This window comes from Arachis hypogaea, chromosome 1 (genome assembly GCF_003086295.3).
Source record: "Arachis hypogaea cultivar Tifrunner chromosome 1, arahy.Tifrunner.gnm2.J5K5, whole genome shotgun sequence".
In the NCBI taxonomy this organism is placed as follows: Eukaryota; Viridiplantae; Streptophyta; class Magnoliopsida; order Fabales; family Fabaceae; genus Arachis; species Arachis hypogaea.
The window spans coordinates 106,477,486-106,492,703 of record NC_092036.1 but is presented as its reverse complement, the minus strand read 5'-3'; the positions used below and the strand labels follow the sequence as shown (position 1 = coordinate 106,492,703).

Genomic DNA, 15,218 nt, shown 5'->3' with positions numbered 1-15,218 from the left:
ATTTGAACAATGACTAGATTGTGAACATTAGGTGCTCTCCAGTTCAGCAATTGAATTGAAAATTTGGTTAAAATCAGTTAAATAAGGGGTAATAAATTATTCACAAAATTAAGGTATTGAACAAAATATCAAACAGAACACTAATTTTCTCTCTAGTTTATCTAAAATCAAGTTGTATAGTTTATTGTTTCTGTTGATGCAGATACCTAAAAATTGACTTCATCTTTGATATATTTGATGTTTGTCTTGGGATATTATATTCAAGATTCTACTTCTTTCCCTAACTCAAATTTTACTTTGTTAGTTACACTAAGAAAAGACAGGACCCTAAATTATGCCTCAATGCTTGAAACTGATAAAGATGAATGACCTCACATGTTTATTTGGTTAAATAGATTATCTCTTAATAGCAATGTTGCAATTTCATGGACTAATTAATTTTAGTATATCGATTTTTGCAAAATTTTGAGAACCAGATTGTAACACAACAAACAAACTTGCATACATTAAAACAGAGAAATAAAGAAAAAAAAGGAGTGCCTTCTTGTGTTATAGTGAGGATTGAGCGCTAATATAGGTTACGAGAGACAAATGAGGGAGGAGCCTTAGAGGGAGGAGTGACGATTGAGGGAGAAGCAGTGACAGGTTATGGGTTATTAAGGGAGGAGCGAGAGAGAGTGAGCGCCGAAGGAGGCCTTGCAAATGAGAGCGAGCGCTGATGGAAAGTGCGCCGACGGAGGTAGCACCGATGGATGGTTGCATGAGAGGATTGCGAGAAAGGTTTCTTCTCTTTTTAGCGATGAAGAGGCCCATGTTAAATGAATGATGTGTTGTGGGTATTTTTCTCTTAGGTTTTTTCACGGTTTTCCTTAGTGAAAAAGAATTAAAAGTGTATTGGAGAAAAAATTAGGGGAAAATATAAATTTTTAATGGGAACTTTGTTGCAACATTTTTTTGGGATGCTCAAATAATTAGAGGATATAGGCACGCTTCGAAAACGTGGCCGTAGTAAAATAAACTAGCTACACTTTAAAAGCGTGCCTGTTTCTCTCTATAGTCCCGCTTTGATAAGTGTGACATCTAAAACGTGGCCAAATTAGTAATCAACATCTAAAACGTGGCCAAATCACTAATCAATCACCACTCTCATAAGCGTGGTGACAAGACTTCTTTCTTGTAGTGATGTAAAGGTTTGTGTATACATTACTATTTACTACTAGGCGTTTATAATTATGACATCTGTTTAGTTTACATGACTAGGTAACCAATAAGGAGCGCAGCCCATTTCAGCCAACTCCTATTTGGACTACACCCCACCCATGAAGGAAAAAACATCCACAATGCACCAAAAAAATCTAAATTATATCGAAAAAAATCCAAATCACATTGGAAAAGAATTTATTCTCAATTGGTTATGAAATGAAAAAACATCCACAATATATCAAAAAATTATCCAAATTATGTCGAAACGCATCCAAATTATATTAAAAAACATCCACTTTATATTGATAAAAACATCCACAATATACAAAAAATTCAAATTATACAAAAAATATCCAAATTACATGAAAAATATCTAAATTACATCAAAAAAATCTAAATCACATCGAAAGAAGAAGAAGAATAACTAACGGTGGCAGAGGGTGCGACGCAATAGAAGACGGTGACGCGAAGAAGACGTGAGGGCGGGAGCGCTAGCGTGAGTTTGTGAACAGCGATGGGGGCAAAAGACCGACAGTAACGGAGGGTGTGACGTGAGGGAGGACACGAACACGGGGGCATGGGCGTGCGCTCGTGAACATCGTGGGGGTGGCGGGTTTCATGACGGAGCTTAGGAGAGGCCACTGATCCCTGGACGATGAAGCAATGGTGCAACGATGAAGCGGTGGTGCTATGGCGTGTTGCTTGCGTCGTGAGGCGTGCAGCGTGAATGGAGCTTGCGGCGGTATGCAACGGCGATGAGAGTGCAAAAACTCTAGTTGGTGCTGTGGCGGCGTGGTGGAAACGCCACGATGAAACCGCGACAACGTGGGACGTTGTGGGGAGGGAGGCACAGTGTTGATTATTGACAGATAAAAATTAGGATTTGTGATTTTGTGCTGCGAATGAAAGTGAAATTGAAATTAGGACAATTTTTATGTTAATTTTTTAAAAGAAAAATTGAAAATTACAGAGGAATTAGATGAGTTGCTTATAATATACTCAGTCCCTGTCTTTCTCTTTTCCAAAATAACGTAGACCATTCGTTAATCCATATGATACTTTTACATGTAACTAATTTAATTATAACCTAATAAGTACCATAGGTGTCTGATCTTTATTCATGGGGACAAATTTATCGAAGGCAAGAAGAATGGCAATTTTAATGTCTCGTACCTGCGGGCTCAATTTGGGTAAAGTTCCAAATGGTGAAAATGAAGACTGATTTGATTTTAGGATAATATATGCCTCAAAATCAAATTGCATATGTGTTAATGATTTCTAACCAGATTATTAGGTTGCATTCATTATTTCTTGGCTTTCTATATAAATTCAAACTTTTTTTATTTCTACTTTTTATTCCCTTTTTTTTCTGTACTTTAGATGTAAATAAGAGTGTACCTTTCTTTAGATCTTTTGTTATAATTCGACTTATTGAAGAGAGCAAAATAAAAATATATTTAATGATTTAATCTATCTCATTTGACAATGTCATCAAAGAGCTATAACAAGATTGAAATACAAAATTCATGACTAATAACTACAACACTCTTTCATATATTTCAACTCTTACTACATGCCACTGATATACCAATAAAATACATATAAAGCACTACATAAAATAGCTTAATCAATTAATCAAATTTTTAATGGTTCTTATATCTGGAGCCTTATGTAAACATTAGTACAAGCTTGATTAAATACCTCAATTTTATAACTGCAGTAGTTTTACACAGAAATATAATGATTCATGAAATTTCGTAAAATCTGAAGTTTTCTTTTTTTGGAAAGTAAATATGAAGTTACTTAACTCTTTTACATTATTTCAAATATTTAATAAAGAACAAAAAATCAAATCAACCCAAATCACTTCCAATTCTAATTCAACTTTAATTTTTTTTAAATGTAATAAAATAAAATTGATGTACTAAGAAATGACTTAGCTTTCGAATCTACTCCCGATCATGATTTATTGATCAGGACACGGCTACTTTTGGTGGAACTGATTCTCGGTTAGTAACGTTCTTCTCTCAAAAATTAAGAATCAATGTATCGGTAGTTTTGTTTGTTCAATTTGTTGGAGAATTTCACTCTATTTAATTAGTGTTATATATTGACCCAAGTGATCATCTCTGTATTTCTGATAAAAAAAAGTTGTCCGTACCTTTAAAAGAACTCGAGACCTCGTGACCACGCACATTCGTAAACGTGAGTTTGTATCTGCAATGACACTAGTAATAGATTAAACAGAGTGAAAGGATATTTGAAAGGAAAAGCATACCCTTATAGTCTTTTTTAGCTTTTTCTTATGTTGTTAGTTCTACAACTAACAGTTTGCTCTATTTAATTAGGTTTTTACCATCAATCAATATATATTGGTTAGCCATTTAGACGTTAAGACGTTACATAACATTTATTATACATTTTTCATGATTTTGTCTACAAAGGTGATTCTATTTTGAATGAATTATATGGAATCAACGTTAATTGTGTCCTTGATTTTATGGACTTGGGTCTAATATAGAACAATTTCATTTTTCTATCAACGAATTATCTTTGTCAAAAAGGAATTAAATATTATTTTATTTCTCTATCAATATAGATTATCTTCATTAAAAAAGAATCAATAAATAAAATTTAACAAAAAATGATAATACTATTTTATTTTGATAATAATATTTTTTTTAAATTCATATAAAATACAGTAAAAAAAATAATCATGTGAAGCGTGATATTATTAAAAATAGGGGTTTTCAATTTAAGCAAATTAAAATAAAAACATTATATCCATAGATTGAACTGTATATAAAAAGAATAATTTTCTTTTGGTGTTTGTACAAAAAGAATAGTTTATTATGAAAAAGAAAGGTTTGTTTAATTAGTTGCAGATTAATAATGAACAACAAAATACTCGACGTCATAGTTTTATATACTAGGTTAGTAGGTTAATCAGACAAAGAATGATATACGGAACAGGGAAAATGACGTTAATTATAACGAGACAATATATACATATTTCAACATCCATAGCTTTCAGTCTTTCACGAACACACATGTTGTTCTGAATAATAAGGACTCCTGATGTAGCCCCCTCGCTCGTGAAAGCAAAGAACAATATATAGAAATGTTCATACTACTTATCATAATCCAATGCATTACTTTGAATAAGGAACGAAAATTAATCCAGAAATCTTATCAAACAATAATAATACCAGCACTAGTATTTTCTGTGGAACTAGTCACATACAATAATATATAATATTCATATACAATATGCATGCCCCTTTATTTCATTCCCCTTCAAATCCCAAAGGTCCTCTAATTCTTTGGGCTCGGCGCATGAATATATATATATAGATATCTACATTTCTAATTAAGAAACCCAGAAAAAAAAACACTTTAGACCAAAAAAAGAAAAAGTAATGTTATTTAGCTGTAAAAGAATATATATATAAGAACAGATATTCACAAAAAGAGAGAAAGATTTTGTAATATATATATATATATATATATATATATATATATATATATATATATATATATATATATATATATATATATGCCTTTCTCTATTTATGAATTTCCATTCTTATACAATTTCTTACCCCTAAATAGCATTAATCATAAACATACAATGATAGGATATAAAACCACCCAACTAATAAAAAGCTTTCCCTCCCAGCAAATGAACTTTTGTGAAGATCGATGTGACATCAGCACGTGAATACCATAATTCTAGAAAAAAAAATACTTATGTTACTAGGAACAATTTTTTGGTTGTCATCTTCGGTTATTTATAACCATTTATTTTTCTTTATAACTTAAAAGTATTATAAATAAAAAAAATAAATGGTTATAAACATTTTTGAAAATTATCAAAGAAAGAAGGTAGCATTATTATTATGGTCATGGTGAACACCCGTTTCATCCAAGTTGTTGTTGTTGAAGGACGATGGACTTGGACAATTTCTGTTGAGAAGCTCTTCAATCATCTGCAATGCGATTCTCTCTTCCTCATCCATCTCTCCCCTAACCAGATCACCACCGGACACGGTTGACGACGGGGACTGAAGAAGATCACAAGAAGAAGACGAAGACGAAGACGAAGAAGAAGAAGCAACCATGGAATTCATGGCAACACCACTAGTTTTGTTGTTTCCAGCACCGAGCTGAACCCTCATGACCCAATTGGAATCAGAACGCTGGCCAGCGCGCTTCTGCCACACACCAATGTGTGAATTCTCCGTGTCGAGCCTCAAGCATGTCATGGAAGGTGAAGGAACTTTCCCGCATTTTCGAAGCTTGGCGTGTAGAATCTCCTCTAGATCCTTATTGGAGGCGGAGGAAGAATGCGCCGCCGATTCCTCGGTGGAGCTGACAACCTTTGGATCACCGTCCGGTGTGTGTATGATGGGGAAATTGGTCTTGGCATTCCGGCCACTCATCAAAATTGCAGCTTGATCATAGGCTCTTGCGGCTTCTTCCGCAGTTTCAAATGTCCCTAACCACACCCTCCTCTTCCTACAACACAATAAGAGTAATGAATAATTGAGGTGGTTCTAAAAGGGAGAGAATTTAATAAGAACTTACAAGAGTGGGTGACGAATCTCGGAAACCCAAGAACCCCAATGACGCTGCCTGACACCTCTGAACTTCCTTGATTGCACCATCACTAACAACGTTGGGGATGATGTGAGAGAGAGAGAGAGAGAGTATCTTTTTGGAACTGTGAGATTACAAGTACAAGTACAAAAGGTGCAGAGTTGCCAAAGATAAATATAGAGGGAGATAGATAGAGAGAATATAAATAAATAAATAAAAATATAATAATAATTGAAATTAATTAAATCCGGGAAAGAGGGGCATGCCACAGCAAAGAGTGTCGGCGAACTAAAAGGTATAGAGAGTGATGAATTAAAGATACTCACCTAAATCCTTGGGTTCTACAGTAACCTTCTCAACAATAAATGTTTGTGCTTGACTTGGTTGCGCAGTCGCTGGAGTTCTTGTCCTTTCTTTCTTTTTTTCTTTCAATTCCCAACCCCTATTCCATTACACTCCCCTTCTTTAATCTTTTCTTCTTTCTCATCATCATCCATCTTTTTCTATGCCATACGATGTGTTTACATCACAACATATTGTATCAACGTTAGTTAAGGTATTATAGCTTGCTACTTCCTAGCGGTCCAAATTTCAAACAAGCTAAGCAACTTATTTTTCTTTAATGAGATATCAAATATAAGCACTTGTATATATATGAATTATATGGCTTTATTCTTTATCCCAAAATCGTATATCATTAAGTAGAAAACTATAGAGATATCAACAATATCGTATTTGACAATAAATTATAGCTCAAATGACATAATCTCCCTATACTTATACAAGAGATTCCAAATTCGAGTCTTTCTATCTTTAGTTAAAAAAATTCATACTTTTAAAGTTATATATCTGATTTCATACAATTATTTATTCTAAACTTAAACTGATGCAAGCTAAGAAGTTAGTACATAAATAATTATGTTTTTAACACATGCCTAGCATAAATTTGTCAATTATTTTTAAAAAAAATTAAATTGATAAAAAATACATAAATAATTATATTTTTAATATATTTTTTAAATAAAAATATTTTTTAGGTTTGTTTAATTTTTTTGTATAGACTTTTTTTTCTTTTTATTTATCTTCCATTATTTTTTTCTCTTTTAAAAATAACAAAAATTGATTTTTAGATATTTTAATCATAAAATTCTGATATCATATCATAAAATTATGTCTCTCAAAAATTTAAGTTGATAAAAAATATATATAAATAGTTATATATATGATTATATCTCTATGAGAGTTTACCATAAGACATCTTTTTTTTAATCTTGTGCTTAAATTTTTTTGAAAATAATAATAATTGAACTCTAAATTTTTAGACCACAAGAATTGTGATCCTATTTGTCTTGACATCATTTGTTTCAAAAATCTAAATAAAAATTATTATTTGTACACTAAAATTAGTCACTCAAATCAGTCACCATGATATTTATATATAAATATATGTGTAGTTTAATTTATTTTTAATGTGTATTTATATTCTAACATATATTTTATACTGATAGCTGATTTTAGTGACTGATTTTAGTATACGTGTAGCATTTCTCAACTTAAATAGATCAAACAAGATAAATAAATAATTATACATCTAACAAATTTAAAGGATTTTTTAGTCTATTTTATAAAAATAAGTGTATTTAGACAATTTTTTAGTGAATAAAAAGAAGAGACAATTAAATTGTGAGAGTGAAAATATTTTCTAAAGAAATGGTTTTGAATTTGAAATAAATTATTATTGGTGGATCGGAGATGCTAAGGGATGAAGGTGACCCACACACTTGGATTCTATTACTTGCCATTATTATGTGGACTCGCACCCTAGACATACACTCCCCAATTGGATATCATTACTCGGTTGGTTAGCTTTGGCTCCTTGGGGAGACTATAATTCAAAATGGTTGATGAAGCTAATTAAGTGTATGGTAATTCATAATAAACCCTCCGAAATCACGGTTTAAGATAACACCTTTTGTATTATTGAGATATAAATGCGGGCTTTGATTTTTATTTTTTTTGGTCCCTTGCTAAAGTAATGAGTGTGTGTACAATAATATAATAGCTAGCAATAGAGGAAATAATAAAGACAAAGGGATGAACATGACGTGGATGAACTAAAATTAAAGTTTGCGTGAACAGAGTGTTTTTAGTTGTAAATATAATTCTCATATTTGTACTTTATCATTTCTCTCAAAACTTTAAATAAAAATTTAAATAAATAAATAAATATATAAATAATAATTATATATTTAACACATTTTTTTATATAAAAATAATCGTAAAAATTATAATATAATCTTATAAAACAATTAATTTCATAAAAAATTTAAACTAATAAAATATATATATATATATATAAAGTTTATATCTTTAATAATTATGGAATTAAAATCTTATATATAACTACTTACACGCTAAAAAATAATTATTTATATATAATATATATTAAAATATAAAAATATATACTAAGTTCTTTATTTTTTTAGTATTTTTAGTTGTCAGGTCAGCGTTTTTTATTTATCGAGACATCATGTTTTTATATTTAATTTTTTTTGTCAAATTTTAAAATTTTTTAAGAATTATTTTGTTTTTCACATTTTTTAAAATTTTTTTATCAGTATCAAAATTTTTCGAATATCATTTTAATAGTTTATTTTCTTATATAGTTAAAAATAGCAACAACAATATAGTGAGGACGGAACATGTTGAAATTATTGGGGGCCAATGAGTGAGATATATCTTGGTTTGGCTTAATTACAGTAAGCAAGGGTCAGCTATCAAAGGGAAACAGTGCAACAACGTATTCATATAGCCTCATCATCCTTCACAAATTTCAATTGGATCATATCTTCCTTCCTGATCTTTTGTAAATTGACATCTCACCAATAGAGACAGAAATGTGCGCATTGCTAGTATTATAATGCATTATGCATGCATTACTAAATGAGCGTACTACTTAGCTTGTAGCTAAGCATAGTAAATAAGAAGAGGTACTACATTGCTGATCAAAAGATTTAGGTGTTGAGAAGAAAGATTTTAAAAAATGTTAACAATAAAATAGTTTTTAAAACATTTTAAATTTGACACAAATAATTAGATGTCAATTTTTCTTATTTCTATTAACAAAAAATGCTGAAGTAACAAATAAATATAGTGACATGGCAAACTAAAAAATAATTGGCATTATTAATGTTTTAAAATTAAAAAAATTAATTTCTAATAATTATGAACTCCTCTCGCTTCTTTTCTCTCTTTTTATTTTTATTTCTCTCTAATTTAAATCTATTCTTTCATAATCTCTTTAGATTTAATTTTTTCTTTCAAATCAAAATTTTCAGACACTTTAAAATCAATATGTCTCATACGATTATCTCAATGTTTCGTAGCAATCTCTTATTCAATCCGCTACATTATAAGGAAGGGGAGAAATGGTCCCTCCCAAATTAATAATTTGTATATATAAATTTTTAATTTTTTAGTTTAACTCTCTTTTAATTTTTATTTTTTTTTAATTTATATTTTTTATGTTGGTTCCTCTCAAAAAAATTTTTAGCTCCACTCCTGCTCTTATTTTTCTGTATTTTCTGTATCACATACCCCTCTTCTCACTAATCCCCTCGGACGACATCAACAACAATTAGTAAAAGGTATAAAGAAGAGGAAGAGCATTTGCTGAGCAAAACCGAGACGACAATGATAGCAGTGGACAACAACAGCAACAACATTGTGATGGCAGCAACGGGCCTCTGTCTTTCACCTCCTTCCATGACTCTTGTTCTCAGCGACAACAACAACGACAACGTTGTGATGGCTCCTTTTCTCCGTCTTCTCTCTATGTTTCTTTTCCTCCACTCTGTTATATTTTTTCGTTCTTCCTTATCCTTTTCTTTCTCTATTTTTGTTCTCTTTATGATTTTGTGTTAATGGATGTTGTGTTTTTTTTTTCTAAATTTTTTTGCATGAATCATGTGATTTTGATGATGAGAATTTAGACATAATTGAATTTGAATTTTAGTATTTTTCTGTTTGTGTTTATTGTTGTAATTTTATATTCCATTTACTGATTTATATATTAGATATCATCATCACATACTATATATGATTTGTAATAGACATTAAGAAGGGCACACATTATTGTAAATTTTTTCTTCTCTCTTCTGAATTTTTTATTTGATGTTCAAATAATAGAATTCGATCTCTTGCATTATTTTACAACATGTGAAGCAGGTTTTGACTACAGGTGCTTAACATGAGAAGATACAGACATACGGTACTTGAAAATATGTGACTGACATAGTGCATTCTTGGAAAGTAAATAATGATGGTAGATACTAAAAATGTACATACAATGTGGCCCACCAAAAACAAATGACAGTAAATTGGAATTTGATACTATGATTCAAAACAGATCAGAGACCTGTCCGAAAAAAAAAAAGGCAGATCAGAGATGATATATAAAAGATGTATGGCGTATGATGAGATTAATCTATATATTCAACTAATAACGTTGACCTTATTAGCTTCTCAAGTCTCAACATAAATCAAGGTGTGCTTTCCACGCTTTTTATTTTTGATACGAAGAGAGAATGTAGTAATACAATATCATAGAGAAGAGAGATATTTTTTATATATATGGTGTCAACAGAAAACGGATCCTCCGTTGGTCCGTTTTGAGTTTGGAAAAAAATAAAAAAGTTAAAAATTTTAATCCAAAGATTCGATTTGTAATTTTGAAAATAAAAAAATTTTAATGTTGAAATCAGATCGTCTGATTTTTATTTTAATAAATTAAAAAAATAAAAAATACAAATCGAATCCTCCGATTTGGTGTTTATTTTCTTCTTCAGATAAATCGGATCCTCCGATTTGTAGTTTATTTTTTTTTTCAAACAAATCGGACAGTCCGATTTGAATAAAACACCATATAAAAAAATACACATAATCTTCCAATATCAATGTATTACACATGTATTTAACCAATATAAAAAAAATTAGCCTGCTTTCCACCAGTGGTAGATAAATTCAATTTCATTATTTTATATTTTCAATTTATACTTCAATAGGAAAAGTATTTATTCAGTTTAAATAATTTTCTTCATCCAAATATCAATTATAATCAATACCATTTTCGAATATTAAGGACAAAGATTAAGAACCGGTCGATAATTAGCCAATGTTTTTTCCTTGAAATTTCTTTTTTTACTTTTAATATTTGTTTATCCATTATTTTATTAGTTAATTATTGGTTAAAAAAAGGGTTAGCTTCTTAATGAAACTGTTTAGTAATTTATAATAAATACAGAGAATTAATTTTTAATTAATTAATATTAAAAAAATTATCGTAAAATTACTTTTTTAACCTTTACTTTTTGAAAAGATTTAGGGTTTAAAATTATTATTTAAAGTTTAAAATTTAAAATTTAAAATAAAAAAATAATTTTAAAAATGTTAGTGCTATTGCTTGTTGAAAAATAGTAATCCCTGGTTGAACTCGTTAACCTAACCATGAATTTTTTCATTGACAAAAAACACTTCCAAAGTCCAAACACTAACTGAGAAAGTATCATGGTGGGAAACTATGTAGAATCAGTAGAATAATTTGTTCAGATATGAGTGAATCCTTAATTATGGAATAGTACGTAGTTCGCCATAGGTGGTTTTCTTTGCTTTATATTTTTTCTACTAAAGGTTGAATGGTCCTAAAGAGTAGTGGTCCATTGGTCACGTAGCCTTAAAGATAGTGCATACTTCTTCTTCACTAAGAAGTTGAAGCCTTTTTTACATATATTTCGGTATGGTGATGGAAGCCTTGGAAGTCTCATCGTCATTAAATGTAATAATAAGACTACAACTCTTCCTTTGCTAACTTATGGTTAGATTTTATTACATTACAACTATATTACTTGGGATACTGCTTCATGGTTTTATAGTTGATATTGAAATAGTAACCTCTCCCCTCAAGTTTTTAATGCAAAGAAGACACTTGAGAGTAGTTAGGACCCCGCCTAATACATGGTTTAGTACCTTTTTTTTTTCTTTCTTCTTTATAAAACCATTATTAGTACCAACTGATATTTGTTAATAATGTGTTTCTCTTAATACAATATTATTTACATAAATATTCAATTTTTATTATTAATAAATCGCAATGACTAAGTTATTTTTAATAAATAAAATGTAAATCGCAACAAAGAAAAGAGAGTTAATCCATTTTAAATCGCTAGTAAATGGCACTTATCCTTAAGAAATTTTATCCGCGGAGAGCTCTCCACCATTGGGGAGACTTTGGGGAGGAATCAAGTGAGAGAACATAAGATGAGAAGACACCACATCCAACTCAAAATTTAAAAATGTCAAGTTAATGGGTCTCTCATCTTATAAACTCCTCACTCTTCCATGCTTTCTTTAACGTGGGACTAACTTCAACACTCCTCACACTTGCAACATTAACACTGCGATCCAGGTAGTGCTGCACCCGCTCGCTGCCGCCTTCTTCCGCCACCTCTGCCAACCACTCCCTCCGCGATATCCAGCAACTAGCCTTGTGCCGGAGACGCCTCACCTACTGCCACTCACAGTGCTCACAATAACGCCACCACCACTACTTCAAATCGTCGCCGCTACTATCTCAAGTCAGAGCCAGCAACGAGGCTCATTGCCGACAAAGATGGCACGAGGGAGAAGAAGACGAGAATGGTGGAGAACAAGAGTGGCATCTACTTTTTAGGTTTACCTTCCTAAGTAAATAGCATGGGACTTTGTTATTGTACATACAGAGAGAAAGTCTAAGCAAGTATTTTTATTAAAATTTAATTAATATTTAATCATTGAAAAAAAATGAGTAATTATACATTATTAAATGTTATCTCACACCGTTAAAATTATTGATGATGGCTAATTAATATCTACATATCACAAATTTTACTGGTCCCTAACATTCTTCAAGTACAAAAGCTAAATCGCAATGTTTTTTTTATTTTATTTTTTCTTTATCTGCGGGTAAATCGATGGGGCTTTCATCTTTTTGTTGGAAAACTTGTAAATCCCAGCAACTCACTACAATTTACGTGTGCACTGATGTGAAAAAAGTTTGAACTTGAAGGAACTTAAATCGCTCCGATTTGTGCTGGTTTCTCTTTTTCGATTTGATTTTCCATAAATCTAGTGCGATTTATTCTCGTAAAATTTCGTTGCGATTAACTCTGTAAAAAGTCAAAATTATATAACTAATGATTTACTAATAATTAAAACAGGACATTTATGTAAATAATTTTGTATTAGAAAAGAATTTTTATTAACTAATTATTTTTAGTTTAAATAAGTAAAAAACCCTTAAGATGAAGAGCTAAAACCTGTGGGGTAGCCGTGTAGCCATCGTAAAGTAGCTTAGCTGCTGCCCTTTTTTGTCTCGAGTTTCCCTACTACTATCATAGCACTTATTTATGTAATTTATTTATGAATTTTTTTTCAGATAATATATATTTTTATTTTAACTTTTCTTTGCCTTTCTTTAATGCTTATTAATCTATTATTTTATTAAATGATTGTTAATTAAAAAAAAAAAGAGAATTTTCTGGCAGAACTGATTATTTATTATGGAGTTTATTAATAAGTATTTTAAGGGGACCTGCTAAAAGGTTTATTCCATTTGCATTTGCATGGTAATCAACTAAATATAGAAATATAGAATTGACAGTAAGATTGATGGAAAGACATGTGCAACGTTAGTAATCTGAAAAAAAAACGCTTGTTTTCCAGTTAAAATTTTTCAGCAACTAATTAGTCTTTCGCAAAATTATTAGCAATATAACGGGGGTATTGTTCATGATAAGTTCTTCAATTGGGCAAATAAATAATCAAAGGAAGGTTGATGAATCATGAGCTATAGTACAATCAAGAGTAACGGAGTGTATTTATCTCCTGTATTAGCTAGTAAAATTCCATTGATTAAGTATAGTAAGCAGCGATGGAGTAGGTTATTTTAAAATATATTAAAAAATTGAGTAAATAGATAAAAATACATATAATATTTTAGAGTTGAAAAATATACATCCCAACCATTCGAAATACTCAATATATATACAAAAGATTGATGATGATAGACAAAAGTGATAGTGAAGATTCTGTTCCATTAAATTTAGTGCCTACGTGACTATGTAGTGTGACAAAGTAAATTTTTTAGTGAGATTTAAGTGAAAATAAGCTAATTTAAAAAAATTGTAAAAGAACATCAGAAATCTTAAAAAATATTGAATGCCCTAATTTTGAAGGAACTCTATCTCATATCCTCAATTACAGTGGTTTGCAAAATCAAAGAATGAGAGGTGAAGTTCAGTCAAGATCTAAGAGTAAATCGAGACTATCATGCTAGGAGAATAACTTTAGTAATACTGGCGAGTCTTTCGTTGGAGGTGTGACAAAGAGAAACAAAAAGAAACACCATTTTAATTGTGGCACATGCTACTATAGCGTGGATATTGTGTTGTTAAAGTTACAAACGGTGGAGAACTCAAATAATTGGTTCTTACGGTGCCCACATTATAAGATATGAGTACACTAACTGTTGTGCCTCCACTATTAGTAGAAATTTTGGTTGATGCTGATTTATTCTTTCTTCCTCCAATCTTGTGTGGAGTAGAAATAAAAAATGAAATGTGACTATTTTATTTGGGTTGATGAACTTAAAGATAAATGCAAAGAGAAGAAGATCATTTTTTATGGGGCTTATTATACCAGTTACAACAATGAGAAAACGATGCAAATATCAGAAAAAGAAAAGACAAAAATGACTCCAATGCAAAAGTGATGTTGAAGTTGATTGTTAGGGTGAATTAAGAAATTAGTAAACCTAAGAACATTGATAATTGGTTTGTACATTGGTGTGAGGATGTTGGTTTTGATAAACTTGTATAACTTGTTAAAGTGATGTATTATGATTTAAGTTATATAACTCAATTTACCCTCAGACCTGGACTGAATTTCACTTCTCATCCCTCGATTTTGCAAGCCACTACAATTGGAGGGAGGGTAAGAGATAGAGTTTCTTCGAAAATTAGGAACCCAATACTATTTAGGATTTTTAATTTTCTTTTTCAATTTCTTAAAAATTAGCTTATAAGAATCCGCCTTGTCATGCTACATAACCACGTACGTATCAAACTTGACAGAAAGGGAGTCCCACTAACGGTGTATTATTTTTGTCCATTGTTATCAATTTTTTATGTGTATTATTGAGTATTATGAATGATTGGGTGTACATTTGTCCATCCTAAAATATTGTAAGTGTATTGTTCATATCCTAACCCAAAAACATAAAGTTAGGCCAATAAGAAAAAAGGCCTACCCAAAAGGAAAACGACTAGCAGCGCCTGGACCTACTTCTGAGCCCACACAACCTAAGACAAGGTCTGTTCTCT

The 15,218-nt window shown here is 30.6% G+C and overlaps 1 protein-coding gene across 2 annotated transcripts; it reads right to left on the bottom strand.

Annotated features, from left to right (window-relative positions):
* Window positions 1–4,392: 4,392 nt before the first annotated feature.
* Window positions 4,393–6,423, bottom strand: LOC112707578 (ethylene-responsive transcription factor WIN1). 2 transcript variants are annotated; one of them, XM_025759378.3, is made up of 3 exons: window positions 6,129–6,423; window positions 5,791–5,926; window positions 4,393–5,721 (listed from the first exon to the last, which is right to left on the bottom strand). In XM_025759378.3, the coding sequence occupies exons 2-3, from the start codon at window positions 5,868–5,870 to the stop codon at window positions 5,076–5,078; spliced, it is 726 nt and encodes a 241-aa protein (XP_025615163.1). In that variant the 5' UTR covers window positions 5,871–5,926; window positions 6,129–6,423; the 3' UTR covers window positions 4,393–5,075. The 2 variants fall into 2 exon arrangements, with proteins under 2 accessions (XP_025615163.1, XP_072058225.1); XM_072202124.1 differs by lacking the exon at window positions 6,129–6,423 and having other exon boundaries at window positions 4,892–5,721; window positions 5,791–6,069.
* Window positions 6,424–15,218: the final 8,795 nt, after the last annotated feature.

Bases quoted from the DNA above. Each gene is read 5' to 3' on its own strand.
- LOC112707578 (XM_025759378.3), bottom strand. From the start codon at position 5,870: ATGGTGCAATCAAGGAAGTTCAGAGGTGTCAGGCAGCGTCATTGGGGT. The intron at 5,722-5,790 runs GTAAGTTCTTAT...ATTGTGTTGTAG, and splicing joins GAGATTCGTCACCCACTCTT to GAAGAGGAGGGTGTGGTTAG.